This window comes from Lepidochelys kempii, chromosome 27, assembly GCF_965140265.1.
Source record: "Lepidochelys kempii isolate rLepKem1 chromosome 27, rLepKem1.hap2, whole genome shotgun sequence".
NCBI classification, from domain to species: Eukaryota; Metazoa; Chordata; order Testudines; family Cheloniidae; genus Lepidochelys; species Lepidochelys kempii.
The window spans coordinates 15,369,848-15,384,078 of record NC_133282.1 but is presented as its reverse complement, the minus strand read 5'-3'; the positions used below and the strand labels follow the sequence as shown (position 1 = coordinate 15,384,078).

The 14,231-nt window shown below is 43.9% G+C and overlaps 1 protein-coding gene and 1 non-coding gene across 2 annotated transcripts; both read left to right on the top strand.

Moving 5' to 3' along the window:
- Nucleotides 1-9,452: 9,452 nt before the first annotated feature.
- On the top strand, nt 9,453-13,958 carry RPL23 (ribosomal protein L23). The gene is made up of 5 exons (XM_073325791.1): nt 9,453-9,559; nt 11,080-11,163; nt 11,794-11,922; nt 13,419-13,532; nt 13,826-13,958. The coding sequence occupies exons 1-5, from the start codon at nt 9,547-9,549 to the stop codon at nt 13,906-13,908; spliced, it is 423 nt and encodes a 140-aa protein (XP_073181892.1). The 5' UTR covers nt 9,453-9,546; the 3' UTR covers nt 13,909-13,958.
- LOC140904115 (small nucleolar RNA SNORA21) lies at nt 11,597-11,730 on the top strand. The gene has a single exon (XR_012156440.1). It is a non-coding gene; the product is annotated as a small nucleolar RNA SNORA21 (small nucleolar RNA).
- Nucleotides 13,959-14,231: the final 273 nt, after the last annotated feature.

Genomic DNA, 14,231 nt, shown 5'->3' with positions numbered 1-14,231 from the left:
CAGCCATTCCTTCAAATCCTTTTTCATTTATTTACAATTGTTTGGAGAGCCATGCATATCTGAAAGACCCTGTTGGGCAAAAATACTAATCTCCAGCTCCAAGAAGCTGTGGGAGTATAGTGGTGATAGAACAAGAGCTGCTGGGTTTAAATATATCTGCCCTGTGTGTGTGATTATGTTTTATGGTTTCTTTAAATTAAACTTATTAGAATGAATGGTGCTGAATATATAGTTCAAGCAACTTAGATGAATATATTACAAATACCTATAAAAGAAAATATACGGCCCTTTAGTCAGTGAGATAAATATACAGATATTCAGTGACATCCATTAGTCTAATATTCTTGCTTTCCTAAACATATTTTCAAAGCCAACCCCTATTTCTTGAACAACGATGATTGCTATTTGGAGACAGGCTTTAATGCCAGCAATGCACACTCGCATCAAGCCAGGCCACACGCAGCTTGTTCATTTCAAGATTCTGCTCAAAAATTGACTTCCCTCTTTTTTAACCCTGCAGAGGGCTTGATCTGGCCTACCTCAAATACCTTCTCTTATCACCTAGCCCAACACGCCCCAAACCTTTAAAAGCAGTTTAACAAAGCCACTTGGGCCCCTCCTTTACCCCCAAAGACAGGAACCACTGCTCTGCACACACTCCCCACCTAATCCTTTGTGACTACCTAGGGGGCACACCCCATGCTTTGGGAAACACTGGGCCTTCTCCTTGTCTCTCTACATAACCCCCCTTCTGTTAGAGCAAGAACCTTCTTCTCTATAGCACCTGTCATCTGAAATAGGCTGTAACTCTCCACTTCGTTGACTCAGACATCACCTGAAAGCCCGATCTTTTATTCCGGGCTCTTCATTTCTTGGGCTTTCTACTAGTAATATATTATTTTCATCAGCCTTGTAAAATTCTACTCCTCAACATAGAGTGAATAATTTTTTTCATGGCTACATTTAAAAAATATCATTAAGGTGTTCATCTTCATGGCAAAGGGTGAGTAGATTCTGTGGCGTGGCCAGTACATTTCCATTACTGTTTCAGAAGTGTGATGTAATTACATATCAGCATTTGGGGAGGTGGTTCACATGCAAGGCACTAAACAAGATGGACTTGCATGGCCAATAGCAACTGAGCCATAGGCCAATGCATCAAAACCAAAATATATTACACTCAAACTTAAAACTAAATCCAGAATTTTAAAATATGAGAATACTTATAAACACATATGAAAAAAACATAAAGCAATTAAACCATATGCAATCACCTTACCACTTGCCTTTCCCTTACTTTAGTGGCTGACCATGCCAATAGGATAATCACTCAGATCACAGATATACTGTCAGTTCCTAATAAATGTTCTATTTTCTGAGAGGTCGTAGAAAGAGGCATTCAGGTCAAAAGCAGGGAAAGCCATTTTGATCTCAAGTGGCAATACAAATTACAATATAATAAATAATGGGGTGTCCTTTCCACCTTTCCAGAGCCACATGGACAGAGGCAGTTATATTTCTCAATGCCAATATATCAGCCTTCTGAGTAAGCTGTATACATAGATTGGAAAAGGACAGCTATAAAGGCCCTACTTAACTTGTTATTGCACAAACTAAGTATCTGGCATACCCATGAGTCTTTTTAACAAGGGGGAAACCAGGTGACATATTTATAATGGAAACAACTGCCATGTCTAGGTGCTTATTAATGACTTCTAATCTCTGCTTGATTAGGGATTTCACATTTTTAAACTTGAATCTAATCATTTTCCAATTCTGAGAAACCTAGTGAATGCAAAGAATTTTGAATATATTCTGACCAAGGAAGTTTATGTGAAAAATCCCTGCTGAGCTGTTCATCTAAGCATAACCTTGACAAATGTTGTGGATGCATACCATGAACGTGAAGCCAAGAATTTATATCACAGAAACTTGCATTGCACAGTATTTGGGCCGTGTTACATTGTATTTCTCTCAGTTGTTACAAACCACATGTTTATTGTCAGTGGTTAATTTTGCAGCCATGAAATGGCAAGGTATTTTGTTTGCTACTGAAGTAATTATTTTAAACATGTACTTCCCATTATTAACTTTCAAGCCATCAGGATACTTTGCTAGTGTTGTACAGGGACGGCTCAGGAGGCAGGATAGTTGAACTATTACACTCAGTATCACTTGTACTTCCATCCTGACATTAGGTTTAGACAATCCCAGAATAAATTAAAATAATTTACTGCCACAGGATGAAAATGTCTTTCACATTGTGGCTAAACTGCTTTGAGATTCACAAAATCACAAGGGCTGAAATCTAATAATATTAAGGAGAAAATGAAAGCGAGTTAATCCATTCTGATGACCACACAAGGATTCATTAAAAGCTCAGACACAACCCTCCTTGATTTTTCAGCCACAAATTAACTAGTGATTTTTGGATCCCTTTAAGAAATGCTCAGGGTGGGTATCTGGAGTTGAACCAAAGACTGCTTGGTCAACAGTCAAATGTTGCTATACCTCTTCAGCTGGCAGAAGTGTGGAGAAGAGGGGGTTCCATGGAAAAAAATTTCCAACCAGGAGCTGAGACATTCTAGGCCCAATAATTCATATATTGTAAATATTCTGCATCCAGCATACAGCAGTGAAGCAATCAAAATAAAAACCAAGAACGTATTGTTATGAATCCTGGCTTACTGGAAGTGCCCCTTATAGCTAAACCTGTGAACTGCTTCTAATATCAGCGCTTCTCTGTGCACGTGGGATGCTTCTTAACTGTCTCTTCTCTCTTCTGGACTTGCCTCTGGCCACGAAGGTGGCTCTGTACTGTGGGATAATCCACCTGTATTAGCTATTTTGCTGTAAAAAAAAACCACGGGGGAGGCAAGGGGCTCCGGTTTTACTGCAAGGTAAACTAGGCAAGAAAACCCCCACAAGAGGGTATAATTGCTGGTGTTGCCTAGCTACCTCATAGTATTAGGATCCTCACACTTTTTGCCACACACTGAAAAAACCCCCACCCTTTTTTGCTCCAAGTGGCTCCTTCTCTCCCAGAAGGCCCCCCACCCAAGACATATACAAAGATGTGATCACGCTCCCCCTGCTGGACACTCATCAGGTTGCAGTGTGTGGCTCACTTACTGAGCTCGTCTAAGCCCATTGAGTCTGAGCAGCACGTAGGTTCTCCCTCTGGCCTCTCGGGCTCACTCCTCGGGTAAAGATTCCCTGTCCAGTACTCCTCCTCAGAAGAGAGACCCTGTGGCCCAGGTGGTCTCTGGCCCCAGATCTCTACTAACCCCACAAGTCTCCCCAGCCTGCCTTTTCCCAGCACTCCCCCCACAAAGCTGCTCTGGTTTACAGTTTAACCCGCTGGGACAAAAACAACGAGGAGGACTTGTGGCACCTTAGAGACTAACAAATTTATTTGGGGATAAGCTTTCGTGGGCTAAAACCCACTTCATCAGATGCATGGAGTGGAGCATACAGTTGGGAGGTATAAATACACAGTACATGAAAAGATAGGAGTTGCCTTACCAAGTGGTGGCAGAATTCGTAACTTTTACAAAGGTCAGAAGGGAACCATTAGATCATCCAGTCTCACCTCCTCTATGGCACAGGCCGTTAATTTCCACCCAAATACCCAAAGACTTTAGTTAGACCAAAACATTTCAGTCCCTAGGAAACAAAAGTGTATTTGAGGAAGAGAACAACAAAGAGAACTTTAGCCTTGAATTAGGGACTTAAATTGAAATCATAGGCTCTACCACTAAGCTATACCTCCTCTGTATAAACAGATCACTGCCTAAAACTGTCACAACATATACTCACCCTCTCCCTCCTATTGCCTTCCTGGAGCCTGTTTTATCTCCACCCCCTCCCCCTTCCCATACAACATCAATAATTCTGTTAACCCTGATGACAGCTACTTGTATTCTGCCAGGGAAGAATCAGGCCCAGACATCAGGCTGGCCTATATGAGGGACATTTTGCAGAGTTAACCCACTGGGATTAGCAATACTGGGAAACCGAGTGTAGATGGAGCATCTACATGTTAAGCACTGTAATGCCTAGATCTGCCAGGCGTGGGGTTAGATGATCTGACGCTGGTAGCTTGCTCCCTGTCTTCAGTGACGCCTTTGAGGAGCAGTGGACGCTGTCCAGGGTTCTCTGCTCGGTGTCCCCATCTGGTTCCCTTCATTTGACCCTTTAACCACACTCCTGTCCCTGTTATTTCATTAGTTGTCCCCCCGTAAAACAGTAGAGCTAAACTGAGGCAGATTATCTATTGAAAGCCATCTTCCCATTATCTTCCCATTTGGGGGTAGGCGTGTGCATTGTTCCTGTTACAAGACTCGCTCTCCTTTCATTTAACACACTCTCAGTGTGAGATCCTGGGCTCTTCATCCACCAAACCCACCCACTTTGTTATTGAAGGCGAACATCTCTCTGTGGTTCTCACAATGAATAGCATTGAAACAGCCCTTACTGAGAGACTAAAGTAAAACAATTATTAAAGGGGATTCATTACTGTCACTCTTTCCCTTGTTAATTTCAATGAAAGATAAAATATAGCATGGAGAGACTGTTAATGAACTCGAGTGACTTTGCTTGGGAATGCTGCTCTTATTTACTATTAAGCTGCATTTATTTGGTCTTTCTAAATCACACTGCACTTTGTAAGAAGGTAGCACCCACGCAGGTAGCAAGCAACCTCTTGAGCTACACACATACTCATCACTGAGCTACAGCCCCGCTGCAAGAGCTAATGTGAGGTATGCCACCCAAACCCTACTTGTTAGAGCTGGAATATTACTTCTAGCACTTTTTTCTCTGCTCAAATTACAGAATCTGTGATTACACATGATCAAATCCAAATCCACAGTTAGGGCTAGTGGAAAAAGAGCAAAACCAAATCTAATTGAGATGAATTGTAAAAAAGAATTATGATCTTAATTTGAGTTTTTCCCCCCACCACGCCCAACTGTAGATTTTGGTTTGGTTGTGTGTATTCACTGCAATGGGGACCTAAATCAAATGTGCTGATTTTGTAATGGAAAAAATTCAAAGAAAATGAAAAGGAGTACTTGTGGCACCTTAGAGACTAACCAATTTATTTGAGCATTCCACAGTATGCATCCGATGAAGTGAGCTGTAGCTCACGAAAGCTTATGCTCAAATAAATTGGTTAGTCTCTAAGGTGCCACAAGTACTCCTTTTCTTTTTGCGAATACAGACTAACACGGCTGTTACTCTGAAACCTGTCAAAGAAAATGAACATTATTGTTCAGTTTTGAACTGAAAATTTAATTTCAGTTGTTCAGGGGTTTTTATCTTAATTTTTAAATTATTGCTTTAAGGCGTATGGTTTGGGTTCTGCGTCCCACACAAACTTTCTCTCCTTTTTTATTTAAAAGCGCCACTTTGTGTCACTCGTTTTTTGTTTGTTTTGTCTTTTCTTCCAGTGGGGGGGAACAGAGACACAAACCCTTTTTTAAAAGATTTTTTGACAAGCAAAACAAGCATTTCCTTTCAACATTTTTTCACTGAAAAAAAAAAAGAAAAAATTTCAAACAGACCAAAAACTGTGAATATTTTTTGCTGTTAAAAAAGTCATTTTTCATCCCAAAATATTTTTCAACATCTCTGTGGCAAAGAGAGGATTTCATGCATACCTCTGTCTTCTAACTGCTACTCAGGCTGCACAATTACAGTAATCTGATTCTAGCTTTTTCAAGTGTTTTAAGATGCTTATACTGGTGAAGAAGAGAGATCTTACTGCACCTGGAAGTGTGAGACTGTCAGGAATCACTCCTGCTCCTCTTTCATTTTCCTTTCTTTTTCAGGTTCTAACCAATATTGTAGAATTTCCCTCCAAAGTTAAATCCCAAACTATTTAGTATTTATTGAATGCCAGTGATTTTATAAAGACTGCTAAGAAAATAGGATAAAGTGTGACTTACTTCCTGAGTGTGTGTAGGTCAATGATAGATTTTTTTTAAAAATCAGGAGACCCGCTGGTTCAACTCCAGGTGATTGTTAAAAGGTCGTTCTTCCTGTTTTAGAACAGTACCGTGTTTTCTGTCAAATGGAGTCAATAACCCTACTGGTGAAAAATCTCTTTCTAAGCCCTAACACACCTCCAGTTTTTCCTTTAGCCAAACTTTTAAACTCTTATATCAAACTACATAGACACATAGCAAGCGGTAGAAGGATAGCGAGGGATAGACTGTTTGCCTGCAGCTTAAACCGGCCCTGTTTTAAATCCCTCTCCCTCCTGTATGCATATTGAGAGGGTGGAATGTTACACTATACCTAGGTTAGCGCACGTAAATTATAATCAGGAGTCAGGACCCCTGTGTCCTATTTGCAGTTCTGCATCAGATGTGATCTTGGAGAGATTTACTGTGTCTCAGTTTCCCCAAAGGTGAGAGTAGGATAACAAGACCTATCTCATAAGGATGTTGTCTGGCTTTATTCACCAACACCTTCAAGCACTTTTAGTTCCTCAGATGGAAGATATTATGTCCGGGGAAACAGCTATGGGAAATTTTAGGGGGAAAAGGGCGAGTGTCAATACAACCTATGCGTGCTGGAGTGAAAAAGATTATTGCCATACTCCATAATACATAAAAGTCAGAATTTTTATTTAAAAATGACATCTGAGGTTTATTGAAAGGTATTTTGAAACAGCAACCCTTTAATCTGCACATAAAAAGTTGGTCTTATTGGCCTGCTAAATTCCAGCAATGTTCAAAAGACTGGTGACCAGTGGACTGATGTGACACTGGTGTGAGTTTGGGTATAGACACTCTTTTAGCGGTTTAGATCTGGCTTATATGAGTTTGGCTTGCACCCTCCTTAAATGAGCTTTTATTTGGTCTTGTTCTTATTTTTTCCTCAAGGAAACTGCAGTGGAATGAATAAAAACAGAGCAAAGACTTCAGGATTTGGCTCAATATTGCACAGAATTTATATGAAGATTTTCCTTTTCCAAACACTTTACAAAGATTACATAATTCTCTAAATAGTCTCGTTCCCACCCAATTTCCTTTGTCCCTGAAAATTACAGCCAAGTGGTTAAGAGTGTTGCCAACTGTCACAATTTTATCACAAGTCTCACGATATTTGATGTTTTTCTCAAAGCCCCAGCTGTTGGAGTCAGGTTATTACTGAAAATCTCAGCCTTCATTTCAACAAAAAGTCATTGGAGCCGCCATGGCTGCAGGAAAAAGCTTGAAAATGTAAATCTTAAATGTTCCTACACCAGAGGTGAAATAAAGAGAATCCCAAATTTAATATTAAAAGCTAAATAACTTCTCTGTGCCGTAGGGTATGTCCACACTAGAAACACAATGGCACAGCTGCAGTGCTGTTGTAGTATAGACACTTACTACAGCAAAGACAGGAGTTCTTCTGTCTCTGTAGTAAATCTACCTTTCTGAGAGGCAGGGGCTAGGTTGACGGAAGAATTAGAATTCTTCCATCGACTTAGCGGTGTCTACACTGGGACTTAGGTCACCTTAATTACATCGCACAGGGGGTGAATTTTTTCACAGCCCTGAGCGATGTGGCTAAACCAGCTTAATTTTGTGAGGTAGGCCAGTCCCCAGTTTTCATATCTATGAAGTGCAGCTGCATGGGCAGCGGGTATCACAGGCCGGGGGAGGCTAAGCCTCCCCAAACAGCCCAGCGTGGCCCCACCCATGCTCCAGCGCCAGACCCCTTCTGGCTTCCTGTTCTTTGCCTTGCTTGGGGCTAGGGCTGCCTGTGGCTGGGACTTGGGGCAGCTGGGGCCAGTGCTCACGCTGCTTGGTGCTCTGCTGGAGCTGGGGGGCACCAGGGCCATACCTCCTGTCTGGCACTCCGGGGCTGGGGCCAGTGGGGCTGGGGCTGTGCTGCCCACACGGCTCTCCAGGGTTAGGGGCACTCGGGTGGCTCGGGGCCGGGGTTGGGGGGCTCTGGGCTCCGGTGGGGGAGGGCCTTGGGCAGAAGGGGTGGCTAGCCTCCCCCAGTGGGCAGTCCACGCGCTGCTCATGTGCGGCTGCCACCTTTGTAAAGTGCTTTGAGATCTGCGGAAGAAAAGTGCTATACAAATATTATTACTTGAACCCACGGCAAAGTCAAAGCCCTGTGTTTATGACCTTGCTGCCTGCTAGCGTGGCTACTCACACAATCCCAGAATACTGGCTGTTCCTGGAACTTCAGGCAACGGTGTGGACCTGCCCCCACTGGCATGACCTCATATGCCATTTTGAAGAACGCGCCACTCTACCTCTGCCGGTGTGACACCATCCACACAACCCCCATTCAATACTGGTTTTGTCACTGTACCAGAAGGGGAGAAACCTTAGAAAAGCAGGACTGACTGTTTTAAAACATGAAGGGCCTGCCTATTGCCTGCTGCCTTAGAATTGAATGAGAGGTCACAAATTCTGCATTGTTACTTTACTCAGCAGGCTCCTGGATGGGAAGATGTGATTGGAGGAGGCATGGCTGGGAGGAGAAAAGGCTTCTTTCAAAACAAATCTATCTGATAATTAACAAAACTGCAAAGTGAATTCTGAAACCCCCCTAAAAGGGCTTCTTTACAATCGATCATCCCTAAGTATATTGCAGTTATTTAGGGCCAGATTTCATCCAGATCCTGCAATACAGAAGTCTGCATTGTGGAAAAATCTGTTTCTCTGAGCTGCTGACATTTCACTCCGCAGGAACCAAATATCGTTTCGACTGGATCTAGTCTCGGTTTTGATGCTCCCATAGATGTCACGGGCTTTCTGTGATTATTTGCCTTCTTGGGCAAGATTCTCTATTTTCTCTCAGTGGTTTTAATTTAAGTCTGCTCCAGTTAATTTCCAACTCATATCCTGCAAGAGGAGTGCCACGGCCTTAGCTGGGACCTTCTCGAAATGAGGATGAACTCTTAAGGCATGCAGATCTGCTGCCCTTGATTGGGCCAGCAACACAGATGCTGAAACAAGCAGGGCTGCATGCAGCGATTTAATAGGCAGAGACTTGCATGGATACAAAATTTGTATCCGCCTCCGATCCGCAAACACGGTCGGCGGATATAAAGCGGATATCTGCAGAATTCTTGCCCCAGCACTGGGTTAAGGGGTGTTTGGATGGGAATAAAACTGAGGTGCTGCCCACCCCAAAGCACTTGATACCAGAGCAAGGTTGTTACCCCAGGTGCCCGGGCCAAAATCCAATGCTGCGGGGGGGAGGGATTTGCCTTTGCAAATGCCCCCCTTCCCCATCAAGCTACCACCCACCCTTCCTCCCTCTCCTGCCTGCGCTTGGTGGGCTAAGAATCTTCCATGAATCGGCTGCAGTTCCCCATTTTGCCTCCATAGGTGGCACTGTGGTGCACTGAGACGATCAGCGACTCCAGAGATCAGAGCGCCGTTCCTTATCACGTGATGAGGGTCTAGGAATTGACTGCGAGGGAGGTCACCGCCTCCGAGCCGTCGTGTGACGTAGTAGGCCGTGCGCCGTGCGGAACTAATATCCCGGCAGCCTTTGCGGGCCTCTTTCTCTTTTTTCAGCCACAAGATGTCCAAGCGAGGTGAGGCTCGGTGTGAGCGGTCGCCCCTCGGGGCGGGGAGAATCCGTCGCCATCCTCCGGCCCCACGGGTCACGCGGCTCCGGGACCCGGGGGGATGGACTAGGGGGAGCCGGGGCTCCCTTCGGGGCCGGGTCTGAGGGAGGGAAAGAAGCGGGGATAGGCCCGCTGGGGACGGGGACTGGCGGGTCCCGCTGAAGGGGTGCGGGAGCCCGAGCCCTGGAGGTGCGGAGGTTTGAGGCATTTGTGGGGGCAGAAGGGAGCGTTGGACGGTCCATAGCTGGGGGGCGCTTTCAGGGTGAGGCCTTATCTTGGAATGGGGGGTGCTGAGGCCCATGTGGGTGAGAAATTAGGGTCGAAATAAGATCCCAGGTGCAAGCCCTAATTGGGGGAAGGGGGGAAGCTCAGGACCTGGGATTGTCCCATGGCTGGAAACTGCTCCTCGCACCTCGGCATGCGAGAGGAGGAACAAGCCCTGTAAGTGAGAGACGGAAAAGTAGCTGAGAGAGAGGGTGCTCTCCTTCGGTTGAGTACCGTGTGTGATGCCTAGATGCGACAGGGATGGGCAGGTTAAAAATACACTGGCCTGAGTGGAGCGTTTTAAATCGCATTTTTTTTAAAAATAGCCGGTTAAAATAGGGTTCGAGACTGTTTGGATAATTGTGCTGTTGCAATTTTAGATTAAAACTTATTACAGATTGAGAGATGAGTCTGCTCTTTTTAATAATGCCCCCTGGCTGGCAAGGTATTTTATTTGAATTATGGCGTGATATAGGCAAAAAACCAAAATCTTGCCAGTGACAACCCTGGTGCTGCAAATATTTAAATAGGTGTGTAACTTTATTCACATATAAGCATTTATAGCCTCGGAGACTAGAATGGTATTTTTCATTAAAAACATCTCTTCCTGTAAAATCTGTCATTTGAAACAAGACTGTGCCATTGTTAACAGTGAAGAATTATTTCAGGACATTAACAAAGTTTTTGTGAATTTTCTCATATGCCCTGGACCAAAATTTTCAAAAATAGCTCCAAATTAGGTGCAAATTTAGGCAGTTGTGGTTGGGATTTTCGGAAGTGCCTAATGACTTAGTAGCACAAGTCTTCTAGTGCATCAGAAGATGGTATAGGTTGCAAACATAGCACTGGCTATTTGCTTGCCAATTTTGAGTTTGTGTTGAGGATGTTAATGTGAGACTTGAGCTTGTCTCTTTCAGTAGATATGAACAGTTTTCAGGGCAAAACTTAGTAGGAACAAAACCTATGTAATTTCCACATAAATGTCACTAACAATTAGGAAACTAAAGAACCACCAGAAAACATCCACTTTAGATTGTAAAAGGGGGGTGGGGGGAGAGTGAAGAACTAGTAACACAAGTAAAAATGTGATTCGGGTTCTAAAAATCACTTCTAGGTAAAATTATTGTTTAAATAAAATAATCAGATGTATTATTTTTAATCATGATTCATATCATCCCTGACATAGGAAAGAGGTTACAAATATTCTTCTATTTAACCTACAGGACGTGGTGGTTCGTCCGGTGCGAAATTCCGTATTTCCCTCGGTCTTCCCGTGGGAGCTGTGATTAACTGTGCAGATAACACAGGTGAGTCTGTCTGGTTCCCTTCTGGAGTCAATATCACTTGTTTCTGCTTCAGCAGCCCGTCTGCCTTGCTGTTTATCTGGTTAGGGTTTGTGTAGGTAACTGACTAAAGGAAACCAGGGGTTGGAAGTTGAAGCCAGGCAAATTTGCATTATAAATTAAGGGCTAGTTTTTAACAGTGAGGGTAATTAACCATTGGAACAACTGGGTAGGCTCTCAATCACTCTGAGAGAGATGCTGCTTAAGGCCAAACTGAAATTATGGGCTTGACACAGAAATGACTGGGTTATGCCAGGAATCAGACTAGATGATCATAATGGTTCCTTCTGGCCTTAACATCTGTGTATCTGTTAATCTGTTTCTGTAGAATTTCAATTTATTGCTCAATACTGATGCTAAAAAATGCATCCTACCTCAGAAGCAACAACAGCAGCTTCCCCATTCTGAAAAGCACTTGCTGGGTGTGTGGTCAGTGACTCAGCGAGTTGTCGTGGAAGGGCTTAAAAAAGGCATCACTTTTGGGTGAGGTGGCGGCATGTGCTGTTAACTTCAATGAGCGGTGTGACGGTGATCCATGAGGGGACATCTATTATGTGATGAGTTGGCTAATTCAAAATGTTTTTTTCCTCGTAGGTGCCAAGAACTTGTACATCATCTCCGTAAAGGGGATTAAGGGGCGCCTGAACAGGCTGCCAGCTGCTGGTGTAGGCGACATGGTCATGGCTACTGTCAAGAAGGGCAAGCCTGAGCTCAGGAAGAAGGGTGAGTGTTGGAAGTGCAGGCAAATTTACATTCTCTACACACACAGTGTCCCATGGGCTGTTCTGTAAGTGTCTGCTACAGACATGCTGTCCTGTAGGATTAAGACCTTAGCTGCCCAGATTTCCCACAAGTGCTATACACATGATTTGTTTCTTTGGGGAGGGAGGTGGGAATACTGTCTGGACAGAACTAAGTTGTATTTGTCACCAGGTATAACACAAACTGGGCACACAAACATTGTTATCCATGTAGAGTATGCTGGGTCTAACCTTGATGTAAGATGATCGCAGCATTGCAGCTCATACCCAAGGCAGAACTAGGACTGACATAACAGCACGATCTCAACAGGCCTCCATCAGCTGGTGGACTTCCCAGTCTCTTGTAGACTGCCCTCCCTCTGGGAGATGGAAAGGCAGCCCTTCCACATGGGAGGAGCAAGGCAGTTTCAACATACCAATAATGATGCTAGAAGTAGGCAGCCGGTCTCTGAAGCAGCAGCTTCCCCCTTCTAAAAAGCACTTGCTGGGTCTGTGCTCAGTGGCTCCGCGAGTTGTCGTGGAAGGGGATAGCAAAACCTCACTTTTGGGTGAGGTTAGCAGCAGCATGTGCTGTTAACTTCAATGAGTGACGTGACAGTCCTGAAAGTTCATATTCTGGTTTGATTATTAGTATACATTTTTTCAATTAGTCTTAAGTGTTTGGGGAAGGGTTTTCCCTTCTGGATGTCTCTGTGGGGAGTGACCTTGCATCTGGAAGTGTGGCCAGGTTTACCTTACAAAAGGCTGTTTGAGCACTGGGTTAGAACATGAATGGTATTGAGTCACTCGGGTGTAGATTCAAGTGTAACATTGCATTGGACTAGTTTTTATTTTAATTGAGAGATAGATAGAGATATATCTATATATATACACACACACACACACAAATGCAAAGCTGGATTTTTCCCTCTGAACCAGCACAATGAATGCATGCTCAGCAGAGAAGTGGTCTTAGCCCTTTTTAAACTAAATATCAAAGACTTGCAATCAGAGTAAATGTGTGGAGCAGTGTTTAGGGTGGAAACCTGCTTTAAATACTTGTCATAAATGTAGTTCCGGTGAAAGGCTTTGTCTTGACAGGCTGGGAAACTGCAGATCCCCTTTGCTCACAGAGCAGACAATAGCCAGGAGGACTGTTCCTACCTCAACTCTACTCGTCACGGTTTCTGTAGTCCATCCAGTCCTTGGCGTTACAGATGAAGCTATCAACAAAAACATTTGTGACATGGATGCTTGGTGGTAATAACTTCAGTGGCAATCCTCGTACAACAGGAAACCTTTACTGGGACCAAAATCCCATATGCCATCCAGATGCACATTGAGGCCTTGCAAGGGTAGGGCTCAGATGAGGATGCTTACTGTTGAGCACGGCATTGAACCTGTGTGATTCCTTTTGAGTTTCTGCTGTTGGTTTGTACTTGGAAATTTAGAATCCTCAGCTTCTCTTTCTCCCTGCAGTGCATCCGGCAGTGGTAATTCGGCAGCGGAAATCGTACCGGAGAAAAGACGGAGTGTTCCTCTATTTTGAAGACAACGCAGGAGTGATAGTAAATAACAAAGGGGAAATGAAAGGTACAGACGGCAATCTATTGCACTGGGCAAGAGCAAACTCCTAAAGAATAGTGCAGCACAAATTTCTGCATTCCTGGCCCAAGGAGAGCACCACTGTCTTCAGGCAAAAGGACCAAAACTATCCTTAGTGCCATGAAAAGTGGGTATCTTGGATGCTCCAGCAGAGAAATACTGATGGCTCTGTTATTAACATGCTGCCTGAACAGCACTCGCAGAAGAGGGATGTGGTCGGAGTGTCGAACATAAGCTCTGACTGGTTCTTAACTTCTCCTTTTTCTTCCCTGCTTTCACAGGCTCAGCAATCACAGGCCCCGTGGCTAAGGAATGTGCAGATCTGTGGCCCAGGATAGCCTCCAATGCTGGCAGCATCGCATAAACCCGCGCCATCCTCGTTGTAAAGATAAAATAAAAGTGGTTGCTCCAAAATTTCTAATGTCTGTGTTGATACTGTAAAACTTGGAACACCACCTCCCTGAGAAACCTGGATAAGGTGCTCCATGGGGGCTTGGCTGCCTGGGGAGAGTTTACCTTAAGAGCTTTAGTCATATAGGTATAATACCCTGTGTGGATACACTTAAAAGTATGATTTTTTTTTTGTTGAGCTTAAACTCCAAGGGTCTCCAATACCAAAATAAGAGCCTCTAGAAAGAGTTGTACTGGTATAACAATATCTGTTTAAAATCATCCCGTGGGTTATAC